This window comes from Centrocercus urophasianus, unplaced genomic scaffold (genome assembly GCF_019232065.1).
Source record: "Centrocercus urophasianus isolate 14NV4802_14NV808 unplaced genomic scaffold, USGS_Curo_1.0 seq_42, whole genome shotgun sequence".
Classification (NCBI taxonomy): domain Eukaryota; kingdom Metazoa; phylum Chordata; class Aves; order Galliformes; family Phasianidae; genus Centrocercus; species Centrocercus urophasianus.
Genome location: NW_024885000.1, coordinates 1,152,458 through 1,179,337, shown reverse-complemented (window position 1 = coordinate 1,179,337; position 26,880 = coordinate 1,152,458). Strand labels below are relative to the sequence as shown.

Sequence of the window (26,880 nt, the reverse complement as noted above, 5' to 3'; positions counted from 1 at the left end):
AAGGACAATTAAATCGATTTATAGTGTGTTTTTCTGGATGACACTGCTTGCTCGCTGCTGCAGCTTTGTGATCTGACCTTCTGTTTGCTCCTCCAGCAGGCGATGAGGCTGCAGTCCCCTGGAAGCCCTGGGCTGTGCTCCTCCACGCAGGGGCAGGGCTCTCCCTGCATTTTGGTAAGGACAGCACGGCCACTGCTGGCAACACGCAGCCAGCAGCTTTCACTCAGTTATGTTTGCACTAATAAATCCTTCCCCTCTAAGGAGGGCTTCAGCAAGCTGCAAAGCAGAGATGAAGCATCACCTCCATTTTCTGGCCTTAAATCCCCAGCTGGCCAAGCAGGCCGCTCCCCAAACTAAAGCAGAAGTTTGGTGTCACAACCAGGCTGCCCTGAGCAGCAGTGCAGGCACTGAAGGTCACTCAGCAGCGATGGAGAGCAGGAGAGGAAGGAGCTGCTGCACAGAAACACCACAACAAAGCCACTGCAGGGGAACAGAAGAGCTCCAGTCTGTAGACCATACTGTTCAGAAAGAACTCGGGTCTTTTAGAAAACGGAGCTCCTTCAGTGCAGCCTATTTCTTCCCTCAGTCGAGAAGCAAAACCACATTCTGTCTGCAACAGATGTCGCTTCTGTTCCTTCCCAGAAGCTCCAGCACCACATCAAACCGACACCCCTGTAACGCTGCTGCCTTGTGGCAGCGATATCCACTCCAACTGCAGTCAGTGCCCATCAGGATTGTTTGCTCTGAGCCATTCCACGTTTGGCTGAATCCAATCGTGGAGATGCTCTCGTGTGTCCATAGCAAACACTGCAGCACTCAGTTTTGTTTTACAGCCTTAACTGGAGTTTGACATCACAGGAAGACTGATTGGGAAGCTGCCTTAAGAGGGGAACACAGCACAGCATGGGGAGGGCAGTGCTGCAAACCCAGCCCGCCTGCAGCACCCAGGTGGCCAGGCAGGATGCATTCCTTGCTTTGATGCATTAACAGCAGTGTGCCCTTCCTCCTTATCCTGGTGGTGTTGGTTTGCTCCTCCCTGCTCACCAACTCACTTGCACTCACAGCCTCTGCAAGTTCCAAAAGTGGGAATATTCCTAACAAGAACAGGCTGCTCAGAATCAGTGGGTGTTGCAAGCAATACTTGTATTCACCCCAAATTCCCACCCACAGAGAGACAGCAGAGAGCTGCATTGTGAGGAGTCAGTCCTGCTGTGGCCATTGCTGTCACCAAAGCAGCCCCAAACTGCAGCAGAACTCGAGGTTTGCTGCCAGGGGAAGCACTGACCTCATACAGCAGCTCATGGATAAGGTCCCAAAAACAGAAGGCAAACTCCTGCATCCTCTACTGCTTGTCTCTTACCAGCTTCGTTCTCCAAGGCCCTAACAGGGACTGATCCTTTCACAGAAACCAAGCCCAGAAAAATAACACCACTTAGTTTGAAATAATCATTAGTGACCAAAAGCAGCAGTTCATAAAGAAATTGTTGTATTAAAAAGGAAGGGTGGACAAACCGACAGAGTGGGTGCTGGCAGCTGCATCCTTCAGCGCTCACAGCACCGGGCAGCTTTAATAATTCATCAGAGAGCATCAAAACCAGCATTAAAAACAAGCAGATGATTTGTTCCCTGCTTGTATGCAAAGGTTTTACTCCTGCAACATCAGACGCCGAAGGGAAGGCACACTGCTGAGGGGATTTGGAAGAATTAAACTTCCATGTGTTGGCTTCGAGTCCCGAGGACTGAGATAAAGGGATGCAAGAGGCAGATCTGACATGGGTGCCAAAGTAAAAAGGATAAACAGCAAAGAAGAACTCAGCCAGGGCTTGCAGGAAATCCTCAATCAATGGTTTGACCCTTTAAAATGGAAAGGAATGAGCAAAGGAGAGCGTCCCACCCCTGGAAGGACAGGAGCCCACCTCCTCGTGCTGAAATTCTGCCTCATGCAGTCCATGACTGAGCACTGCTATCACTGCAAGTGGGCACAGTCTGTACAACCTGCTTGAACCCCCAGCTCCGCTTCTCCCGGGGCTAAAGGAAAGTTTTGTTACTCAACTCCTGCACTGAGGACTGTCAGCACGCTGGTGGGCAGAGCTGGTCCAGGGGAAAGGTGCTAATTGCTGCAATGAGAGCAGCTAATTGCTGGCACAGTGAAAGCCAAAGTTCTGTCAGCTACACGGCAGGTTTGGAGTACTTCATTTCAAGTCACTGCACCATCTCAGGGCACCTCAAGCCTTCCCTCCTTCCTCCAGCCACCCCGTACGCCTTCACCAGTCAGTGGCTGCTGGTTTCCAACAGGGGGGAGCTCCCCACATCCCCTCATCCTCACCCCTCGGTGCTCTCGCTGCCCCCATCACAGCTCCAGACCACGTGCCCCCAACCAGGCACCTCCTCTCTGTGCGCCCACAGCACCAGAGATGCCCCCACTCCCTTCCCAACACAGCCCCCAGCGGCCCATCCAAAGGCTCACATCCAGCTTCAGCAATTCCTTTTGCAAAACCCAAAGGCGTTTCTTTAAGCCACACAGAAGGGGCTGCTCCCCACTCCCAGCTCGCTGTCCCACACCAGGATCTGAGCTCAGCACCCGGCCCTGTTTCTGCCCCACCATGTGAAACACGGGGCTGCTCTCACCCGTAGGTTTCAGAGCCAGCAGTGCCAAGGCAATCAGGTGCAGCTCATCAAGCCCTGAGGCCCGCTCAGAGCAAGGATACCTTCAACAAGAGCTCTCCCACCCTCAGCACAGGCAGTTTGCTGCTTTCTTCACACACCAACAAACCTCAGTTCCAACTTCTCCAGCAAATCACGTCGCGGGGATTTGAGGCGGTAGAATCGAATTTGTATCAGAAACAACGGAACCAACGGCGCAGAGGGAGGAACCAACACAACCCTCACGTCCTCCTTCGGTCCAACCTTGTGTGCAGCCCCAGACCCACCCTGCTGGGCTGCAGAACCCGCATCAGGGCTGACCCAGCATCCCGACATCGGCCCGCGGGTCCCAGCCCACTTACCAGGAAACGGACATCATCAAAGCCGTTCAAAAGCAGCTTACTCTCGTACTGCTGCAGGCCGATGGACTCCAGCCACTCCCCCACGCTCTGCTCCAGCATCCGAGAACCTGACGAGAGAGGAATCGGCAGACGCTTGAAAAGGGAAAAACTGTTAAGGCGGTAGCAGCGGCACTCTGAGGAAGACAGATGGCATTGCCACATCATAGTCATTACCATAAAGAAACTCAAAAAATTATGCTCAGAGTACAATCAATGGGCTGGCAGACAATTCCTCTCGTGTGCACAGAGCACGGACAACGAGCCTCCAGCACATCCAAAGGCTCCGGGTCTAATTGTATCCCAGTGAGCACTCAGAGAAAGGAACCCCGCGCCCGAGCAAAGCGCCCTGGGAGCAGGACGTCATCACATGCACTGCTTGCAGGGCTCGGGCAGCTCCTCGCCAGGCAAACACACAAAGCCCAACCCCACGGGGATGCTGGTGCTCTCCTTGGTTCATCAGAAGGGGCGGGAGGAGGGCGGCCGACTTCCAGCCCCGCACTCCCCGCTGGGCACAGCCAGGAGCGCCGCTCAGGATCGCGCAGCACCGTGTGGCTCCTCTGCTCCACGTGGCTTTGGGTGCGCTGCGCTGCCCAGCGGGGCTGCAGGGAGGGCCAGGAGCAGTGAGGGCACAAAGCAGCTAGAGAGAAAATGCATCTTCATGCAGCCGGGACACAGAACGCACACGGCGGAGGTTCAGGAAAGCAGCAGAAGCCAGACCAGAGCAGCTGTCCGCAGGAAGACATGCAAGACAAAGAAAGCACACAAACTGCAGCAGAAGATAAGAAGGGCTTTTACTTTTTTTCCCCAAGCAGTCCTGAAAGAGGCAAACCATGGTAAGGGCTTTTTCTTTCCATTAGTGCGTTAGGAGGAGCAGAGGAGCGAGTGACCCCGAGCACGAATCTGAGGGTCCCAACACAGTCATGTCACCGCCTATCCGGACGATGGCACCTGGGCACGCTGCTTGTGCCAGGCTGGCAGAGCCCAGCTACACCTGCACGTGGGCTGACAGCCAGGAGGGCAGAGGAACCGGTGCCCCCAGTGCTGGCAGCTGCCTGGTGCACGCTGCTGTGTGCCCTTCTGTCATGTTCTGCAGCTGAGCGCGGCTGCTGCATGCGAGCCCCTGACTCAGAGGGGCAGCAGCTCTGGAGATTGAGGCATTTCAGTTCCTTGCTTCCAAGCTGCAGCCAAACAAAAAGAGACCAAGAGCGAGCACACCCTCTGCTCCTCCTGCAGCAGCTCAAGTCTGAGATGTGCTTCAACAGCTCCTGGCAGCCTCTGGTAAATGAGAATCTTCCCAACAGCCCGCAGCAGCTTTACAGACAAGCTCTCCTTCCTTCACCCCTGGGAAGAGAAATCTGGGGACTTGTTACTCTCCTCTGGAAAAGCTTAAGAGATGACAAGAAAAGTTCAGAGATCTCCTTCTCATCAGGGCATTTGCTATGCAAGACAGCAGGATTTTCTTCAGTCTGCTTAGCACGTCTGTGTTTCAAGGGTATATGCAAATAAAAAGATGATCAAGAAAAGAAAAAAAAGAAACCAACCAACACCGAGTTTGCTTCCTTTGAAGCTTCAGGTCACCTGCAGCTGTGTGGAACCCTCCGAGCCGTCCTTCCACCCCCGCCCACTGCAATGGCTGCACGGCGTGGAGCTCGCAGCGCTGCCTGGAGACGCTTGGGGTAAGGGATCCTCCGGGAGAGCCGGGGTCGGGAGAGCGGCCAGCCCTCCACAGCTGCAGCACGAGAGATGCAGAGATCACCAAGGGCCGCTGTCTTCCTCCCCTAACGCAGCCTGTGCAGAAGGGCAGCGTTTAAACCTGGCATTGCCGTGCCGAGCTCTGGGCTCTCCATCCTTCCCTCCTGTGGGTCCCCCCGGCGCGCAGGCAGCCGGCAGCGATCGCGTGTCCTTGCAGAGCTGCAGCAGTGCTTTGTCTGAAGGCAGCCAGCTCCACGCTCGCAGTCCTGTCTGCTGCTCTCGCATCGCCTGTCCCTCCCTTCTCTCCATCCTCCTTTACCCCTCCCAGCTTTTCCATCCAGCAAGCAGCCTTCGCAGCAGAAGCCGCAGGAGAGGGGAGGGAGACGGCAGCTTTATCACCCTCCAGTGGAAATGACTGACTTCTCAGTGTTTGCTCGGTGACGGACTGCACGGCTCTGGTTTTCAAAGAAGCGATGTTACAGGGCTGCTCTGACACTTCCAAGTGATTTGTGGCTGCGTGAGAATTAATTTATTGAGAGGGAGGCGAGGGAACGGCTCGCTGCGCACCACGGCGTTTCTGGAGGCAGTCGGGGTGTTGGCACGGGGGAACAAAACCACAGCAGCTCCTTCCCCTCAGCTCCTGAATTTGCTTCAAAAAAATATTATTTACTCCACCTTTTGTACACTCATAAACGTATTTCTGCTTTTAAAGGAGAAAATCTGCAGTAACGCCAAGCTCAGGCTTTCTGGTTTAGAAACCACTCCAAATGAAGGCGAAATGAACGGGGCTGTTTGGAAAGGGGAATGGAGGGGTTGACTGTACAAAGAAAAAGAGAACAGATGCCTTGGACATCCCTGACTAAAGCCAGAAAAGTCCATGAGATGTGCATCTTCCGAGGATGACACAGGAGCAGATCACTGCCAGCCTCCGTGCCCCCCAGCAAGAGCCTGATCACAACTTCTGATTAAAATAAACGGCTCATTCTCAGCCAACCCAGCTCCTTCCTCCTCCCGCTCCAAATTTCAGGAATCCTGCCTTTAAAAGGTCACAGGGAATGCTGTGGAAGGGGAACAGCGGGCAGAACGTAGTTAGAAATAATTAAAAGTTGTAGTAAAAAGCAAGGCAAGCAATTCGGTTCCTCTCACAACGTTTCTCAGGTGACAAAGCACACCTCAAAGAAAACAGTGAAGGGACAGGGGCACGGTGGGCTCAGGAAGGTCTCTTTACACCTCACCATTTCCTTGAGGAAGGAATAAGTCTGACGGACAGCATCACACCATGCGCCCACAAAGCACAACCTGACGTGGTCTGAGGGCACCCAGCCAAGCTTCACCAGGAATAAAAGGCTGCAAAACCAAGCCAGCCTTGACAGAAGAGCCGTCCACACACACAGACAACGTGTAGAAGAAGCAAGGCAGGCATTTGTTGCTACAGCTGGGGCTGATGAGAGCTGGAAGTCCTTAAACCTACAGATGGGGCTACGAGCTCAGGCAGTGCAAGAGGCAAGAAGGATGAAGCCATTAGTGCTGTCAGATGCAAGAAATACAACTTTACTGGAACTAAAATCCATTAGCCAAATGCAGACTGCTAATATTTCTTCCTCTTTTGCCCAGCCAAACACCAGGCATGTTTCTCACGTCTCAAGCCAAGTGCAGAGGTAACTCACTGAGCCCCAGAGGTAACTGCTGTCCCTGCAGCAACACCTCTGCCTGCACCAGGCCGATTCACAGAGCACAACCCACTCAGCTCCTCAATTCTGAGCACAGGAATGCTGCCTGATGAAGCCCAGTCAGCAGCACACAGGTTTCCTTGCCGAAGCCAGCAGCCCCTGTCCCAGTGCCCCGTGGCTGCAAGGAAGAAGGGGTGAGCAGGAGCTCAATGGAACGTGCGACTGCAAAGCAGAGGTGCACAGAGACAGACTGAATGCAAACATCTCTTCCCAGGTCAAAAAAGCCTTTATGGTGAGGGTTAAGAACCCCTTAAGAGACGCTGTTCCTCGATCCTTTATCATCCCAGAAGCACTTACCAATACACAACAGATGGACCCCCTTCCCCCTCACCTACACCTCCCCACCATCAGGATTCTGCTGGAGAAATACACCTGAAAGGCTTCCTCATGTGCTCCAGCAGGAAATCAGGGGCTGAACCTGTTGGCCCAGATGATTGGGTTTACACAGCAAGGGTTTGGGGACGGAGCAGTGGTTCTGTTATGCTGTTTTACAGAAGAGGAACCAGGGGTGCAGAAGTTTGCCTGGATTTGCAATGGGGACAGCAGGGGCCAGGCCTCGTCCCAGCACAACTCCAAGGTCCCCTGCTTCTCCTAAATCCAAAGCAACTGTGTGTGACAACCACTTGTATGCACACACCCAAGCACGCTGAGCTCTGCAGCAGCTGCCAAAGAAGGCACTGAGCCTCTACAAGCAGATCAGTGATCCCAGGCACAAAACGAGTCAGAAGGCCCAGTGTTCTCAAAACCCATCCAATTTTGGAGATGGGAGCGCAGTTGGGAAGCGCCCTGCACGTTAGCGAGGCGATCTGATCCATCAGAACAGCCCTTGCAAACTTCTGAGCAGCAAAAGCGAAACGATGCCAGAAAAAAGAAGGGCTGGGCTGTGGGCAGTGCAGGACATGCTCCGACCTCACAGCAAGGGGCTGGCAGAGCATCCCTGCCTTCACTGCAATGGAAAGGAAAGCACGGCTGCAGATCTGCATGCAGGGCAGCCCTGAGCACGAGGCAGCTCAGCCCAAGGGGATACGCAGCACAGGGAGCAGGCAGCTCACGGCTCTGCCTGCTGCTAAGCTGGGTGTCCATTTTGCTGCGAACTCTGCACAGCTGCAGCTTCTGCCGAGGTGCAAAGCTCCTCCTCTCCCCTCCATGTTAGACCTCTTCCCTAATGATATCGATCAATCACACGCGCTGCGACAGCCACAGCCTGCGGTGGGGAGAGGAGGGGGCTTGGCAGCATGCTGGGTGCTGAGCAGCTGCCGTTGGACTGGACCCACACAGCACCCCTGCAAAGCCCCGTGGCCCTGGGAAACATAAAGCCCTGATCAGTATTTAGGGCAGGCATGGGTTAACCCCCCGCTGTGGGCACATGGGGGTCCCTCCTCACCAAAGCAAAAGCCCAAGTGACAAATGGATCGAGATTAGCTGCACTCAGCAGGCGTGAGCTGCATGTGCAGATGTGTATTAGCATCTCATCAGTGGGAGATGCTGCCCACTCGGAGCAGTTTGGAGGTGAGAGATGCAGGAGGACAGAGTCCCTGGTGGTGCAGCTCTCCTGTGTCCTCCATCACACCACACGAAGACAAACAAGCCGAGTTCTGCTTTTGTCTCTGCTTCTGACTAAATGCAGAGAGAGGAATTCATTCATCAAGTACAGGGGAAAAACCTCTGCTGCAGGCAGCCTTGCTTAGTGCATAGCAGCACCTCAGCTGTGCTTGGAAAAGCCTGGCATTGTCCACATCTGTGAGCACAGCAGACTGACCCCATCCAAAGAACTCAGCAAGCACAACAGCCACACTGACCTGCAGCTGGAACCTGCCCAGCCCTGCTCCAGCAGTGATGGGGAGGAAGATCCCACAGAAAGACCCAGGAGCACCTGGAGGAGGCTGTGGCCCCGGGCAGGCAGGGCAGCTCCTGGCTCCTCGCACGGTGCCACGAGGTTGGTGTCCCAAAGGACGGCTCTGCCACCACTGAACTGCTCTCACTGACAAAAAGCATTTCCTATGCCAACATCTTCAAGGCTCGGGTTGTCTGCAACCCTTGAGCAGTACACGATATTCAGTCCCCCTTGGTCCCCAGACAGCAGAGTTCACCAGCATCCATTTAATCAAGCTCTGCTCGCCATGTCTCACTCCAAACAGCCGCGTTTCAAAGGCTCCATTAAAGCCAAGCAATTATCTCCTCCTTTGAAGCCCAGCACCACTCCATACATTGAGGACTCACAGCTCCGCCCGCAGCAGCGGAAGGAACAAATTCATCACCAGCTGCTGCTTTCCAGAGTGAAGCTGCATTTTGGGGAGAGAATTAATCCTCAGGAGCATCTCAGCCATGTAGAAGTACTGAGGAGCGGTGGGCTGCCCTGCATGGGACAGAGGCACATCCAGGGACATCTGCACCAACATCAGGGCTCCATCAGTCCCACTTCCCCTTCCTATGCACTTTCCTCAAAAGAAAGAACAAAAACTATGGGATAAAAGCGTTGTCAACGTTGGGTGAAAGCAGACGGAAGCTCAGAAGGCTCCTGGTTGGCACGCGGAGGCAGGACACACAATTAGGCAACTGCAGGAGGAAGATTTCTTTCAATCAACTTGGTTCTGACAGCTGCTCTGCATCCTGAACCCAAACTCAGGGCAAGCAGCTCTACTCCCCACACCTCAACCTCCTCCACTTACAACATTTATGAAAATGAAAGTGTTTTAACCTGGGATCATCTCCCGATGCTGCATTGCGGAGATAAGAGTTATAACAGTTGCTGGAGGAGGATGCTGCTCTGTTTGAGGAAAATCAATGTGCTCAATGACACCAGGATCCCTCCCTCACCTTGGCTCAAGGAAATTTCTAACGGCAAAGACAAAAGGCACAGCCCCACCATCTCATGCACCATTAATAAAACCAATACAGCCGTGTGCTTCAAGGTCACAGAAGCATGGAGGTAAGAGATGTACCAAGAAATGATGTGATGTCTTGTGTCTGCTGGGGCAATGACAGGGCATCTGGAGTTCCACAGGTGGAAAGATGGCAAAGAGGCCTAAAAATATTCCAGCAAAATTCCAGTAATGGGGGAGAAAATGACCCCAAAGCCCATGTCAACCCTGATCACAGGGCTGGTTTTGCTTCCCTCTGTGCTGACTTTTAAGACATTCAGGAGGCTGCAATCAGGATATTTTTCTTCTCCTAACCCAACACAAAGCTGTGCCATGCACTGCACAGATGACACACCTCCTGGTGGCTAATTTTGGTTGCTCCCTGGAGCAGCTCACTCAGGCTGGAGCACCCAGGGCTGCACTGCATGTGGCTGAGTGCCACGTCAGGCTGTGACTGAGCTGGGATGTGGATGTAAAAGCCACCTACTGCACCTTGCTGCGAGTCACGGCTGCGTGGCAGCTGGGTACAGGCAGTATTGGAAGATTAAACGCTCCTTCCTCTCTTGTTTGGCCTGAACGCTGAAGAAGAAAGGGAAACAGACCCCTCCCCATTGGGTTTCAGACTTGAAGACTAATCCACACAACAGATTTGGGACTCTTAAATACACAAAAAGCTGCTGCAGACACCAAAAGCTGCTGGCAGTAAGTCACACCGACACAAAGCACAGAACCCCCGTCCCATCCTCTAAACAAAAGCATTTTGTGAGCCTTAAGGAACACAACACGTGTGTGTGGAGGGCTGTCAAGTGTTCTGCTCACATCTGAAGGGACGGATCCACGCTTATGTAACAAAAATGAGCATCTTGCTGCTGCATTATGCATGTGAAACAAAAGCGAGCTTGTCGTGGGGTGGTGAGAGCAGCCAACGTGCAAACATGCAGCAGCTCCATTTCAGAGCAACTGCTTAAAGAAAGTTCTTAGTTATCCAGCAGAGAAGAGCAGAAACTCAAGACAAACATATTTGGAGAGGCAGGAGAGAGCTGGAAGCAATTGGTCCAACTTAGCAGCTCTGCTGAGAACAACAGTAACTAAAGGAGGTTGGCAATCAGCAGAGCTTTTTCTCCCCTGGGTGCAGGCTGGAGCCCTTACAACACCTCTCAGCTGCAAACTGAATCCTTTGGTACGTGCAGAAGATCTGATCTCCCTCCTACACATCAAGCAAACACCAGTGGGGATGTGATCAGGTTGAGGGAGCGGGGAGGCCATGGGCCACACACCCTGGAGCTGACTTCATTGCTGCAGACTCACAGAATAGCACAGAACATGTCCCAGGCAGCTGACAGCACCCAGCCCTTCCCACCTGCAGGGAAGGACTGCAAGGAGCTGCTCCAGCTCTTGGAAGCTGCCAACAAAAGGGAATCATAGGATCCCAGAATGGCCTGGGTTGAAAAGGAGCACAATGCTCATCCAGTTCCAACCCCTGCTGTGTGCAGGTCGCCAACCAGCAGCCCAGGCTGCCCAGAGCCACATCCAGCCTGGCCTCGAATGCCTGCAGGGATGGGGCATCCACAGCCTCCTTGGGCAACCTGTTCCAGTGCCTCACCACCCTCTGATGGGAAGGGAAGGAGAGATGCGCTCAGCTGTGCTGCAGCCATCCCTCTTGGAGCCATGGTTGGGTCACAGCAGCCAGAACATGGCTTTGCACTGGGCAAAACCACAAAGACACACACACACACACGAGCTGGGTACGCTACCTGAGATCCTCTGCTGCTCCTGGGAGAAGTCGATGCCTTCGCCAATGGAGCTCATGATTTTCTCAATCTGGAATTAAAACAAGAAGCACATGCTGTGTTACTGACAGAGCAGGAAGGCAGTCCCAGGGTTTTGCCCACCACAGGCAGCCAGAGGGATCCAGGGAGGCCATTAAGGTGCCTCTGAGCACAGCGCCCTGCCTGGACAGCCCTTCTCACGGGTGGGTCACTCAAAGGGATGCAGAGAAATTGTGATGCTACAGAGCATCCTCCTGCCCCCTGCCCATGCCTGAAAACCATCAGCTGCAAGAAACCCATCCCTCTGGTGCATAAACCTCAGGAGGAGAACAGGGTCCCTGAAGCCCTCAGCTCTACCTTCAGGAGCACACAGCCTCCCTTGCCTAGAAGGAGTTTGAAAAGAGATCAAGCTTGCAAAAGCAACGTGGGGGGCAAATGCCTCAGCTGCCCAGGAGAGGGAGCAAGAGACAATCCCATCCATCTCTGTGCAAACCAAGGGATGGAAGCAAAGCACATGCAATTAAGACACGGCACAAACCACTGCCTGCAATGGTATCTTTAGCATTGGACATAAATGAACGCCTTTGCAAAAGACAAAGGAAACAAAGTTAAGGTTGTGCCAGTTGGGAAGCTGGCAGTGACAACCAGCAGGTTAATGCTGCTCAGATGGAATCTGAGATCTGATCTGATAAATAACAGCTCAGAACATCAAATCTGAATTTCTAGTAGCTGAAAGCAAGGACCAATGAAAGCCCAGTATTTTTCAGAGAGCAATGGGACCCCGGAGAGGCTCAGGTCTGCTCGCTTACCTCTGTCTCCAATCCATAACCAGGCAGAAAATAAAACCACAAAGAGCCCCCAGAGACATTCCCAAACAGAAACCTCCCCGCCCAGCACTCCTGCAAGGCTTGCTACTGAACACAAAGCTGGTGCACAGTCTGACACATAGGGCAACAAAATGAACCTCAGCTCTTATACAACTTTTTCTTTCTGGCCTTTTTGAGGACAGGTTTGGGAATGGAGGCTGAGTTATCCTGGACCCTCTGCTCCCCAGGCGCCAGCAGCAGCAGTGCAAAGCTCAGGACTGGACTCTGTTAGGGCTGGCAAACAGCACACAGCCCATCTGCAGAGGCTCCTGACAACCCACATCTCCAGTACAGCCCTCCTGGTCCAGCACACGCTGCCAAAGGGGCACTGATGGAGCAGCAGGGTGAGCGGCCAGAGCCCCGAATCCTGACGGAGAATGGATGTGATCGCCTGGGATGCGATGGCTTTTGCTTCCACAAGACAAATCGTTCAGAACTTCCATCAGAAATCACAAGCTGCTTGTACAAGAAATGGGATTTGGAGCTCAAAGGATGCAATAAGAAAGAATGAGGTCATGTAAGCAGCAAAATTATCCCAATTCCAAGCAGACAAAGATGGCACTTAAGTGACAAGCATAACATGAAACGTGTGCAGGGCGGCTCGGTTTGCAGTGCTCACATCACCAACCCTCCTTCAGACACAAACGCCACAGCCGGTCATCATCCCATCACATCTGGCTATTTAGGGTCACTGAAGCTGGATAAAATAAGGAAGTCCCAGAAATGCAGCTTTGAGAACTGCAGGAAAAAATAATCATCTTGTTTCTCAGCTCAACTTAAGGCCCTTCCATAAATCAGCAACTTCGCAGCAGCTCTAAGTGTGGGGTCAGCAAAACTGGAACTGCTTAAGAGGAAATAACTGGATTTTGCTGAGTATTTCTTTGACTACAACCATGCCTGCTAACTCCTCTCCTCCACTGGAGGCACTTTGGCATTCACCTCGGCTCCATCAGCTCTGCTCCTCTCCACGAGCTCAGCTCTGAAGAGCTTTTCCACTTCTCATCACTTGGGATGAAGCTCAAAGGATGTGTGAGGGATGCAGCAGCCATTGCTCGAGCCTGCAGATGACATCAGGTAACTGAAGAGCATCGATTCCTGCATGGGGGAATGTTACTGAGACAGCCAACCTGAGGGTCTCAATGCATGTTTTGCAGCCAGAACCACCTGCTTTAACTGCTTTTGTCCCAGCAAAGCTTTGAAATTTCACGTATGTACCATCAGCACAGAAAGGCCACGAAATACTGGAGGAAAATACTGGGACGGTGCAGAATAAACCTCATCTCCAAATAAGACCGAGGGCTTTGGTACTGCCTGCTTTAGTCCTGGGCTGAGCCCAGGCAGCAGCAGATGCTGGAAGCATTGCCCTCACCACGGGCTGACACCATGACAGATCTGCTTCCTTCCTTGCTTGTGGTTGTTTCCATAGCTGGATCCAAAGCACGGCTTAATTGTGGGAGCCAGGCCAAGCCCCCCCGGTGCAGTGACTGCTCTCCCTGCAGGAGCTCAATGCTTCCCAAGTTCTGACAGCTCCGTGCTGGACGTGCAGGTGCTCCTGCAGCACTAAAATGCCCACCAACCTTTCCTCAAAAGCAGGGGATTGCCCAGTGCTCTGTAAAGCTGAATGGCAGGGGAAGAACCACGTGGCAGAGGATCACCTTTCGGGTTCACCCTTTGCTAAACACTGGGTCCATCCAGAGACAGTCTGGGTGATGCAGAAGGGCTGCAATTCACAAAGCAATCCTGCTTCCCCCTCCCTTTGTGCCACGAAGCCCAGTGCCAGCCCACAAACCTGGCTGACCACCTCATCTAGGTGCTAAGAATAAGCTGCACAGATACAAAAACAGGGGAGGGACACATCCCTGTCCTCCACACCTGGTCCTCAGCTGCACTCCGTGGCACTGAGATGGGGATGGAAGAGAGGATACCTTGAAAACAGCACACACTAATGCTTTTTTTGGGCTGCTCTTTCCCAGTGGTTAATTATTTAAATACAAAAATACCGTGTTTAAATATAGTGCTGCACTTCAGACTTGGTTTTACGCTGAACACTCAGTTCCAATTTGTTTTGGCTTAACCTGTTTTTTTCCACTGAAACACCACGCATCCATCTCCAAACAGGTTGTGTGTTTTAATTTGCCTCCTTTTGCATCCATAGAAATAAAACCACAGGATCCCTCTGTGGGACTTATACAACCATGCCCGTTACTCCTAATCTGGAGGGTGCAGGAGGATCTGCACCATGAAGCTCCTTTGGCCCATGAGCCATAAGCAACAGCCCTACAAGGAAAGGAGACAAAGCGCTGCAAAGCTAAAATGCTTTGGTAGAAAGGAAGGGAGACAGTCCTTCAGCAAAGCCAAAAAACAAGAGGTGCAACGCTGCAGAGAGCTTGTGAGCACTGATAGATCTGCACGTTTGCTTAAGCCTTGCTGAAAAATAAAACTGTCCTCAGAAAGGAGCTGGGTGCGGCTCCGCATCACCCTTGGGCTGGGAAGTGGTGAGTGCTTCCACGCAGGCAGGCAAGCAGCCACAGAAACATAGCAACTGGAACTGAGTCCAAAACAGAGCTCTGTCTTAAAACAAACCACCCCGAGCAGCTGAGTTCTCATTCACGGGGGAAAGAGGCATTTGTTTGTAGAAGACCCATAGAAGCCAAGCTGGATGCTGGAGCTGGTCCTCCTGCAAATACCTCCTCACCCCACAGCATTCCAGGCAGCAGGATGCAGCGGTCAGACGTGAGCAGGAGACAAAGTGCTGCCCCATAAACATCCCCATTGGACAGCGTTCTGCAGAGGATGCCACGCAGCACAGGGGACAAAAACGATGCCCTGCACCCAGCACTGATGCTATGGGGCTCTGCCCCCCTGTCCTGATGGGTGGGAGCATGGGGTCCGTGGTGGGCTCTGTATTTGTCTGTCTTTTTTCCCTCCACTGAAGTTTGGAGCCAGCAAATCCATTGAGAGAGACAGAGGGTGGTTAATAAGTGCCAGGGGGCTTTTGTCACCAAAATAAAGCAGGGCTTCATGCAGTAGCAGCAGCCTGCAGCCGTTCATTTGTATGCAGGGAAAGGGAGCTCCATTCAGAAAGCACAGCACTGAGCAGTGCTCTCACCCTGGTTTGGGGGCATCTGTGTGCTACAGGAGCTTTCTGCAAGGGGGGTTTATAAAAACAAGCCCACTGCAGAAAAGCCCTTAATTTACCACGGATACAAAAGCACAACTTTTGTGCTTGGTCTCCGCATGCAGCATCAGTGATTCCCAAGGACACAGCAAGGTTGTCCTGGGATGAGAAGTAACACAGATGGGCATGTCAGCATCTGGGAAAGCAGCTTCTGCACAGAGCTCCACAGCTCTGCTCCCCCAGATGGGCTCTGAGCAGAGCTTCCCCCCCACAGCCCCTCAGAGAATGGGCAAAGCCTGAACTGCTCTGCCCCCAGCAGAGCCCCACAGCCACACCAGAGCCCACAGCAGCTCCAAGAGGGAACGCATGCCCCTGCACTGCCCGTTTCTGCACACCATCACCATCACGATCCATGCACGCCTCAGTGCACAAAGGAGACACTTCTGATGCTTTTACCCTGGAAAAAACCCACAGTGTTCTGAGCTAACACCGGGGCACCATGCAACCAAGTGCTTCCCCTCCAAATCCCCGTAACAACTTCAGACTTGTTCTCAATTACACATAAGCAGAACAAGATGCAATGGAGCTTTGCTCCCCTGCTACCGTGGGGCACTGTCAGCGCCACCACCGCAGCACACACAGCACAGCAGGGGTCTCTTCCAAGCCCTGCTGCTGCCCCCAGGCTCAGCTCCCCCCATGATGCACTTTCTGGGGCTGCAGGCTGTTGCCCATCTCTTTCTGAGCTCTGCATATAAAAACCTCAAAAGGGGTCAGGACCTTCTGCTTCCCCCTGAGGCTCCTTCCCCGATGGGCAGCTTCAAACCACTGTTCTGCAGCACCCCTGGGCAGGAGGAGATAAACACAGCACACAGCAAAGGAACACAAATACGGAGCAATAGAGCGATTCAGATCAAAGCCTGCAATGAAGTAAAGATGCACAGAAACAAACGGCTGCTATCTTCAGTATCACTGCACATAATGACACCCTGCAGCAGAGGAATGATTAAGAATATATCAGGATTCCCATTATAAATCCTTAATAATAAGGAGTTTGTAACCTACGGCACAAAAACTTGCGCAGGGTTCAACTTCAGCAGGTGAGGCAGCAGCTCCACAAGCATATTTTATTCCCAAAAGCTCCTCCAGGTTGGGTTTAAGGGTTATCAGTATTAGAAATTCTAGCAGTTCCTACCAAGTGTCAGGGGTTAAGGCTTCATTATTTCTAAGCTCCTACAATGGAGAGACAGGGCACACTAAGTTTAAAATGGGAAGAAAATGGAACAAGCTGCTTTTCCAGCTTAAAAAAAAGCCCTTTGAGTACAACAAGAACACCCCTAATTGCAAAGCAACAAGCCTCCTTGCAGCCTGTAAGCTGCTGTAAGAAATAAGAGCAAACTAATAAGGATGCATTGGGGTCAGTGGACAGCACTGGGCACGGGGCAGGCAGTGGCAGAATGCTTCCTGCTCAGCACCACCAACTGTTGCATGGATTTGCTGGTAAACACGAGCTGGTTATTTGGGGGCTGCTGGGAGGAAAAGCAGCTTCATCAGGATTTAGGAATTTTTATTTTTTTTTTAATTGCTGACTTATGAAATCATCTCTTGAGATGCTGCAAGCAGTCCGGGCGGATGGGGAGCTGAGCATGGAGCTGAGCACACAGCTGCAACCTGAGCAGGGCAGGGCAACCAAGGGCTGAATGCAGCCTTTATGAGCACCTCAAAATGAATGTCTGTTAATTGCCACCACCAACCTCAAGCCCAGTGCATGGCTACAGCATCTCCCAGGCTTCTGGTAGGCAGTCATCGCTCCAGCCCAGCTCCTCCTGCTTCTTATTTCAAGCTGAGCAGACACGTGGTGAAAAGCCCCTGCCGAGCCTTCCTCAGCAGCATGAGATGAAGCCCATTGCATCTGATGGGCTGCTTCCCATTCATCAGCCACATCTCACAGCCTGCAGCCCAGCAAAACGAGGCAACGCAGCCCGAAACCTTCAGCATCGTGGCAGTAACTGCAACAACAGCACAGATAACAACACAGGAGCCAAACCCCAGGGAAAGGCAGGAGGTGTTTTGCAAAGCCAACACGTTGCAGGCTCAAAATGAGGGCACTCGCAGGCAGCAGAGAGATCTGTGTGCAGACATTCATCTGGGAGACAATACAACAGGTGCTGCCTTAACGAGCAATTAGGTCCTGCCTGCTCCACTTTTCTCCTGCTGATGGAAAGAGCAGATGATCCAAGGCACTTTCCCCCAGAAAAGTCTTCGGTTAATACGTGATTGATACTATTAACTGCTGTTTCATCCCTGCACGTGGAGGCAAGGCTGCTCAGACCTGGCTGGGATGTGCAGCCAGAAGCACAGAGCGGTTGGTTGGAAGGGACCTCGCAGCCCTGCAGGGCTTCCCTAAGAGCAGCCTCTGGGACAATTCCTGCTGGCTCCTCACTGCAAACACGAGGAAGGGCTCACTGCGTTTGCTGTGCGCTGCAGGAAGTGCTATAAGTGCTGCTCAGCAATAAATGCACACATTTTCCAGCTCGCTCTGGTCTCTGGGAAACTCCTTTGGGCCTGGACCAGGGATCGCTGCTTCACACCTGTATTTTTGTCCAGCCTGTATTTTTGTCCAAACACCAGAGCTAGAACTCAAAGCATTCAGACCGTGCATTTATATTTCACAACCAGGGTGTCACAGACCAGCAGATTCAGAGCCCCCCAAGTATCTCTTATTTAAGTGCACAGCAAAGTTGGATGTCACCACGGCAAGAAAGACGACGGATGCCAATGAGACAACGCGTGCTCAGGGAGGTGGGATGGCTGCATGCTGCTCATTGTGAACCCACCATAGGAACGCAAAGATTCCTGAAGAATATTGAAGCAATTCAGATCCCCACAGCGGTGTTTGGGGGCCAAAGGCAATGTGTTACCTTCCTGCAGCACAGCTGGGCAGCTCTGGAGGCTTCAGAAGGACTACATACACACACACTGTTCTAAGAAGAACTTCTGCAGTGCTCTAAGATGCTCCGTAAAGTGGAAGAGAATATAAAGAAGGACTGAATAAGGAATGCTTGGGCTTTATGTTTGCCTTTCAGAGCAGAACTGCAACCAACAAGGCTGCTGTGTAGGCTCTGTTTGCTCAGAATGCTTCGTTCTCTCCTGCTTTACAGCAAACCTGAGTTGTGAAAATACAAGTGTTCCTAAAGGTAATGTGAGGGTGGAAGAAATCTTGCCAGTGGGGGCAAAGGGAAATTTCCAGCACTGAGGATGATAAGAATTCCTGACCTTAGCACAGGAAAAAAGAGAGGAAACGTTGGGATCTGGAGACAATAGAATAATCAGCCCGTTAATTAAGAAAACCGAGATCCTGAAGGACACATTTGTTTAGAACAGCAGAAGTCAGGATGAAAACACTGAGCATATCACTTCTTTTCCCATAACCAAAGTATCACAAAACATTACAGAGGAGCAAAGGGAAACCTGGAAGGAGCCCTGAGGAGCACAGAGCCAGCGGGAGGCAGGGGATGGGGGCTGAGGAGCACAGCAAGAGCCCAGGGGCTGGGAGCAGCCCACTGCCACAGCTCAAGGCCAGGGCAAGAGCTCCAGATTAAACACCAGAATCCACAGGATACACCAAGATTTTAGGCAGCACAGGCTAACAAGCAAGGATGGAAGGAGCCAGTGCCATCCTCGGATGCTGCAGGACAGCTTGCAAGCTGCAGGTGGGGGAGGGGGCAAGGACAGGCTTAACATATGGATTCCCCAACTGCAGCCGTCACCTGAAACCTCCGTATCTGATCCACAGCATTGGCCATGCAGGAGCTGCAGCCCAGCAGGTGAGCTGAGAGCTTGTCAGAACAAGGAACCTCGAGCTCTTAGAGGATGCAGTTTCACCAGGCACAAAATAGCAGCTCTCCCCCTGAATAGCAAAGGGGGAGATTTGCATTTCCTTTCAACATCAGTGTGCAGCTCTGAATTTCAACTTCTGAGTGTATTTTAAGGCAGTGGTGGGTTTGGCATGGAGAGCTTTCCTCAAAGGTTCACATCTTGATGCAAATACTCCTAATCCTCAACTCTAAGAGCATAATTAAGGCAGCAATTCCACAGAGTGCTTAAGCAGCCAAGCAGCCCTGACAAGGTGAATGGAGCTCAAGCCCTTCAAGCCACTTCAGCACAACCTCTACCATCGTGCAGCTCTTCAAAACCCATGGCAGAAAGCAATGGGGATGTGCAGCTCACTCCTATGGAGCACACAGCACAGGCTGCAATCGCTTGCAGGAGATGAGGACGGCTGTCCAGTGCCATAATTAGACACAAATTATTCATTAATTCATCAGCTATTTCACTTCGAGGAGGGTGGAGAGGGGGGGGAGGAAGGCATCAAAGTGGTGGGCTGTGCATTCCCTAAATCTAAAAAAAAGCTTAAAAAAAAAAAAAAAGCATGTTTTATTCAGCTCCCCCAGTTTCTTCCCAAGCAGCCTTAATCTCCTCCTGGAAGAGCTGCAGACACAGCAGCCACCTCACTTTGTGAAGCTGATGCTGGAACCCTCTGAGCCGTTCGCTGCAAATTCCGCAGTGGAGCTGCTCACTTGGTGGCTGGAAGAGGCCGTGTGTGGCCGTGGGGATCCAGGTCTGCAGCTCCTCAGCAGCACCCCTGTGCTCTGCCCCCAAAAAGGCTTCCCAAACCATTTGTCTCACCAATACCTCCAGTTCCATCCACCTCCAGCCTCACAGCACTGTCTGTGCATCAGACAGGTCAGCTCAGCTGATCTCCTGGACAAACAGAGCCCAATTTATCTGCTGTGTGCGTTCAGTGGCTGTCAATCGTCCTGCAAAAGCAACGCCGCGTGGGACGCATCTCCCAGATACCTGAAACATTGCTTTTAGGAAGCTGACAGCACAACAGGGGGTGTGGAGCACAGCCCAGCTCCTCTCCAGCCATCGCTGCCCCCTGGGGCCGCTGTAGCAGCACTAATTGCTCTCACTGTCAGGAGCCGCTTCCCCAAGGAGCAGAGCAGTTTGCTGATAAGCTGTAGGGTTGGTATCTCTCCTCCAGCACAGCCAAGCTCGGCTGCTCGAGGAATAGGAGGATTCAGAACTGCAGCAGGAGAAAAGGAATGGTTCAACACCTCAACTTGGCCAAAAGCCATCAGGTCTTATGGGCCCGGAACAAAGCACGGCTGTTGTCCATCCCCCAGACTTCACTGAACTGCTAACAGAGGTTCATACCTGCCTTTCATCCAGGGAGGTTCGTGATGCTCAGGGGTAAAGCAGCTCAGCACATCTGGGCCCGAGCCCTGCCAGGTGTGCTCACCTGCAGCAGCACCTGCAAAGGGACCCGGATGGATGCACAGAGCAGGCTGGCAGCAGGGCTGAGCCCCACTCCTTCAGGAACACAAACAGTTTATCCTCCTATGCAAAATTCATGGTGAGCGATGCTGGCTGTGCGCTCCTCTCACGGCTGCTCAATATTCATGAGCCACTTACACCAAACAAATTCACCACTTCAGCCCTCTGAGGGCAGTGCTCTGCTGCACACGTGGCTCCTCTCCCTGCCCTCACTTCCCAGGCAGCAGCAGGAGCAAGTTTTGATCCTCACCTCCTTCAGTCCTCCTCTGCTCCCTGGGCAATACAGCGCTGTTTGCTTTGCTTATCTCTCTGCTTGCTTACAGCATCTGGGGCCACGGTGTGCGTCCCCCTGCAGCACGCAGCTGGGCCAGGCCCTCAGAGCTGCTCAACAGGGAGCGGGGCTGAATGCTGCCAAGTGAATCACTCCTTCCCCAGCCCACCCTTCTGGCAAAGCTGCACCACCTCCCACTTCCAACAAAGGGCATTGGCAGCGGGCGGCTGCAGGGCCGTGACCCTTCTGTCCGAGCACAGATCTCCCTGTGCACGCTCACCCACGGCCCAGAGCAATGCTGGCTCTGCTTACAGATCCATCCATGCACAGACACAACCCGGTCCCCCCCCTCTCCCCCGTGCCCCGAGCAGACACACCTACTGCTGGCTGTGGGCAAAGCCCTTCCGTGCCGCTGCAGCTGCACACGGATCACTTTCCTCCTCGGCTGCCTGCATAAAGGCTATTAAAAGGAACAGAATAACGCCTATAAATCTGCCATTGTTCCCCCCAGCACAGAGGCAGTGGCTCAGTGAGGTTTTGTCAGCTGGGGAAATTCCGAGGCTGAGAGTCACGCTGGACTCAGGGCAGCTGCATTACCTCCATTCAGGGAACTAATTAAATCTCCAGCAACATCACTTCTGCTAATGTTTAAATCTTACTGTCACCATTATGACCGGCCGGATCAGCCCCCTTCTGCACATACAAATCACTGCAAAAAAAACCAAAACAACCCACACGTTCCCTGCAGGTGCGAACCCAGCATTTCTCACCACCAACCACAGGAGCCTTGTGATATTCTACAGCAAGAAGCGGACTGGCCGCACGAATCACCAACCAGCAGCAGCTCCATTTCATGCTATGCAAAAAACTGCTCTGCTTCACAAAGCGTGCCCCTCCTGCTGACAGCATCACAGAGCGCAAGAGCTGCACGTGCACCAGGAGGCAGACAGACCCTGCACACTTCTGTGCGGAGTCTTAAGGAGCACAGCCAGCAAAAGGCAATGAATCGCCAGCTGCCGGCTTGTCTCACTATGCTTAGCTTTGCAGAGAGTTTTGCAGTGGGAACCACGATATTCTTCACATCTCACAGATGGGGAAACTGAGGCAGAGAGGAGGGAGACTTGTCTGGAATCAATGGGGAGGTCTGTGATAGCTAGGAGAGCCCGAGGCAAATCTAGCCACGGGGTTCTGCTACAAAGCAACTCCACGAGGTGTTCAAATTACCTCAGAAAGTGGGAAAACATGTAAAACCATCAGGTTTTGATCGTACCAATATTTTCACATTCGACCCGCTCCACTGCAGACAGATGGGAATTTTTCACATTCTTTCTAAATTTCCTCACCTAAACACGGCGCGGAGGAAAAGCAGATTTCCCTCCTGTGGCTCATTGGGCAGCACGGGCTGGGAGCCACGCTTTCTGTTTACAAGCAGGGAAGCAGATTTGCAGGCTCCCTTCTCCAAGCAGCGGAAGCACAGGCATGCTGAGCTCTGACCTCTGCTACCAGTAAAGCTGTGCAACTCTGCAAAGCCAGAGGCTCCTTTCCCTTTCAACATTTGCTGTAAACAGTTTGGTGAGGCACGAAAGGCACAGGGAAAGCTCTCCGCTCCTTTCAGATGTGCCTTCCGTTACAAAACCTTTCGCTAGCAGCTGCACTGCAACTAACCCAGCTAATTAGCAGCAAAGCCTCTGCAACCAAAACACCTGCAGAGGAAAATATGTATTTGGAGACGCATCAGGGAGAAAGCATGCGGACTGAAGGATGGGAATGCTGAGGAACGATTCCCACTTCACTTTTATCCCTGTGGAATACCTCCGTCTTCCACCAAACGTGATTTTATCCCTGGGCTGGGGTCAGAGAGGCAGCTGAAGCACACGAGGGGCAGGCAGGAGGCACAGCCATCCCATGGGGCAGCCGTTCCCCTCTGCCACGAGCCCGGCACACACAGCCCTGACCCCCAGCACACGCTGGGGCCATCTATTTCCCTTCAGTGTACAAAGAGTGGTTCATGTGAGCTTATCTCCTCCGCAGCGCCGCCGCTCCACCAGCACAGAATCATCTCCAAAGAATGTTTCAGTAATGCTGCGGTGCTGGATTTCAGAGGGACACTTAATCTCGCCCGAGTGGTTCACCAGGGCCAACTTTCTGAGCATGAAATATTTAACTATCCACAGGCCTCCCGGACTACAATAAAGTGCCTTCTAACAAGCCTCCAAGATAACCATGTGAAGTAGGAGCTATTACATACATAAAACAGCTCAATTACTCTCTGCTCTCCAGCTCCGTGAGCCCAGGACACAGCTCACCCCCAGCAGCGGGGACCCAGGCACAAAACCTCTGCTCTGAATTCTGGGGGTCTGAAGGCGAAAAATTGGGAAGAGGGAGTCAGCATGAATCCATGAGGATCGCTGTTATCAATACTCCCCCATTTTGGGGTGCTAAACTTATCTGGCTTGCCCTGCATTAAGTAACTTAAAAGAACAAAACCTTTGAAAAGCCCCCAACCCCTTGCACTTCTGTTTCTCCGCACTCCAATTAAGGTGTTAAATGCCAAAAGAGAGCTTTAACCACTTGTAACTCAGCATTTCCTTCTGGCTGAGACGCGAATTAGTCAAAATAACGCGAACCACCCACGAGCCCCTCTGAAGACCTGCAGCAGAGAGGAGCTCACGCTGCACAGTTTCATCCCTGGCACAGCAGCAAACTCAAACTCACCTCATCCCACTCCGAAGCAAAGGACGGCGACTTCTCCAACCTCTTCTTCCCAGTGCTGCAGTTGGAGAGCGATTCGCTCCGGCTCCCCATGGCATCGTCCTCCGTTGGGGAGCAGGTCAGGAGGTCGGAGTCTGATTTGGACAAGCTGCGGCTGAGCTTGAGCTCGGCTTTGGGTTTGCTCCCCGGGTGGGCTCTGCCCACAGCACCACCTCTGTCCCCCTCGTCCTCGGCAGCGCCGGGGTGCTGGAGCACGTGGGGCGTGCCTACAGTTTCAGGATCCGCCCGGTTGACGTGAGCGTGTTGGACGGTTGCGTAGATTGCTTTCTGGTTTTGTTCTGGAGAGCCGGTCGGTGCTGATGCAGGGGCAGGTAAATCAGCATCCTCCAGCTGCATAGCAGGTGGGTGGCTCGCTGCTTCCACGCCTCCTTTCTCCGCGGAGGGAACGAGCCTGAAAGGGTCCTCGCTTATTTCACAGATGGGGGAAGAACCGTGAAGCAGCCCCGAGAACTGCTCCGGAACCTGGATGTCCTGGGTGTCTGCAGAGTCCTGGCTGCGGCCACCGCTGCTCCTCCTGTGGTCTTCAGGGGGATGAAAGCAAAGGAAGAAAAAAAAAGTTTAAAAGATGGAAGAAGCTGCGAAATTCCAGCTCTCCCTCTGCCCTCCCTCAGCGAGGGAGGGAGAGATAAAGAGAGAACAGTTCCGTATTGTTCCGCGTACTCAACTTGTACCCAAAGTCGTGGCATTTATGAAATTCCAAACACTGGCCTGATTTATGCAATCTGGCAGCTCTCCGTGTTGTTTTATTCCTGTTAACACTAACTATCAGGCCTTGCTATATAAGGCTAAGACAAGTGCTAAGTATATCCTGCAGAGAGAGCGAGCGAGGTAGGAGAAGCAGAGACGGAGCTCCTGGAACATCTGATACATTTCCATAAAGGCCAAAGTGTTATTTAGAGCGGTGCTCCCTGCTCTTGGCACCAGCTGCAGGGTGGGAAAAACTTCTGGACTGCAAACAACCTGCAAGTTCCAAAAGCTGCTCCCCAAAAAAAACAATGCCTTCCTCCCTCGTGGTTTCCGAGTTTAACCTCTCCTCCTTGCTCAGAGGAGAGAAATAAACAGTTTATGCAATAAAAAGCTCCATCAAAAAGGCTCTCTGCTGCAAGCTGAGCACTGAATGCTAATGCAGAAAGCTCTGTGCACGAGTGGCTGTCCCAGAAATGCGGCGCTGTTACTCGGTTACTGCAGTGCTAACATCCCCAATATCAGGTAAATCATCAATAATTGACCAGTCCCAATTGCCAGGTGTGTGCACCAACACACATACTCACCTCAGCCAGGTTGTACACGTGCATCTGAGCTGCACAAGCAAAGGTTAGAAAAGCAAGGAAACACAGCTTGCAGGTCCTGGGATCCCCACCACCTGCTTGTGATGGCCTGCAGATTTTAACCACTTCCATTTACTGCCACAAACACTTGGGTGGGAGAACAACTAAAAGCACACTGCAGCACAGCAATAAAACAAAGCACCTCCGTAACGTGGCTCTGAAATATAAGGAGGGTATCTGGACATGAAGAGGAAACTCCTTGGTTTGCTGCTCTCAGGAGCTGGCGAAGGAACACTCATCTCACCGAGCGAGGCGAACTGAACTGATCAATTTTGCTTCTCTTTAACAAGAAGCAGCTATTAGCAACAACAGTGAAATTAAGCTCCTTCCCCCCAGCATCCTTTTTGCACTAAGCTTGACCAGGTCATTTCCAAGCACATCTGGTTTTGTGGTGCATCCCCACACCAGAAATGAGGCAGGAAGGGCCTGAATCAGCCATTCATCCTCGCACGCCATGCAGATCCCGGGGTCTCACGCGCCCTGTGAGCGCCAGCCAGTCCTCACAGGCATCTGTTTACTCCACAGAAATGCAGAAAGCAGCTTGCTGGGTTGGCAGCTGAGTCAGGAACAGCAAAAGCCTGAGCAGAGGTTAACAGCCAGGGCAGGACGCTGGCAGACCTCACTGCTCGCTGGCGTTAAGTGATGCTGGGGCTGATTTTGTTCCGGATCCTATGAGTTTGGGATTCCAGGACAATGAAGTAGTTGTTGATCATCTTGCATGGGTACATATCCCACACGTTCTGTGGCTGCAGCCACTGAGGGCAGGCCTCACTGCAAAGCCTCACCTGCACTGCGCACAGCGTGGGAAGAAGTGAAGGTCAGGCTGTATTCGGTTGGTGTGCACAAAGATCTGAGGTTGTAATGCTGGAGAGAAAGCTCAGAATGGATGGGACATGCTGTATACGTAGCAGAGACCAGTGTAAGAAAGTTACAGATCCTGAAAGAGGGACTGGACACAGGCGCATTACCCTCTAATGGACTGGAAGGAATTGGATCCTTTACCAATTCAACAGCCCTCCCTCTTCTCCTCACCTCTCCCATGTCCCAGCTTAACCTCCACTGCCATTCCTGCTGAATGCAGTGAGGCAGCTTGGAGAAGTTTGTGCCACGTGCTGGGTGCAGCCAGAACAAAGTGCTCCAGAGCTCACAAAGGGGCTCCTGTTGCACAGAAATCACAGCCGCCCATTCATCCTCCAGACGATGGAGACAGACTCTGAAATACAAGAGAGCTGCCAGGGAAGGAAGGGATGGAGCAAAGGGAACAGCACTCGCAGAGAAGATGAGGAAAGTCTTGAAAGAGACATCTCAGAGCCTGTAAGGCTGCCCCAAAAGCTGCAGGCAGAAGAACACACGTAGGATGGGAGGAGCGGCCTCACTCCTTTTTACCATTGAGGTGCACAGGGGGCTCTCCCCAGGCTTTACTTTTTGGGGTTTCAACTCAAGGTGCCCCAGGGTGGGAGGAGATGCCAGAGCCAGTGCTGGCCAGTGACCACAGGCCTTTTCAGGCCGTGTACATTTTTTGGGTAAGTTGCTTATGCAATTCAGCCAATGATTATGGCAAAAAGATGAGCAGTATTCCCTTTTAAAGTACACACTGAAACAGGGCAAGGAGAAAATAATATCTAAGGGCTAGGAAAGCAGAGAGAGTCCAGGTCCATCCATCTGTGGTACTCCATGGGATTTAGGAATTTTTATCTACCTTTGAAAGCATCCCCATCCAGTTGCACCTTTTCACTCACAAAAAGGGAGTCGTTCTTAAATACGGATTTGAGCTCAAGTCCCTTGGCTTGTTTCACACCCAAGCACAGCTGAGTTCCTCAGCCAGCTCCTGCTGCAGGATTCACCCACAGAAGGGCTTGCTTCCACTGCACAGAGCGCATTTCCAGGCACAGACTGTCTGCTTCCCAGGAAGGATTCAATTACATGCTCTCCTGCCAGCAGCTTGATGATCCCAGATATGAAGCACTTCCCTAACACCAAGCTGCAGCCACATTGCCTCCAGCAAGTTTGTTTCCCTAGATATCATCAGGAGGGTTTGTTTCATGCCCCTGGATCAGGAGAATCAAGCTGTTATTGCAGCCGCTCTCTGCTC

General features: G+C 52.4%; 1 protein-coding gene across 8 annotated transcripts in view; it reads right to left on the bottom strand.

Annotated features, from left to right (window-relative positions):
- ANKS1A (ankyrin repeat and sterile alpha motif domain containing 1A) overlaps nt 1-26,880 on the bottom strand; it is an 83,689-nt gene that overhangs the window by 17,000 nt on the left and 39,809 nt on the right. For all 8 annotated transcript variants that reach the window (XM_042833747.1, XM_042833740.1, XM_042833741.1 and 5 more), the window contains 3 exons: nt 23,404-23,981; nt 11,082-11,148; nt 3,006-3,112 (listed from right to left, as the gene is read on the bottom strand). In XM_042833747.1, coding sequence (XP_042689681.1) covers nt 3,006-3,112; nt 11,082-11,148; nt 23,404-23,981 — 752 coding nt within the window. The remainder of the gene's footprint in view (nt 1-3,005; nt 3,113-11,081; nt 11,149-23,403; nt 23,982-26,880) is intronic.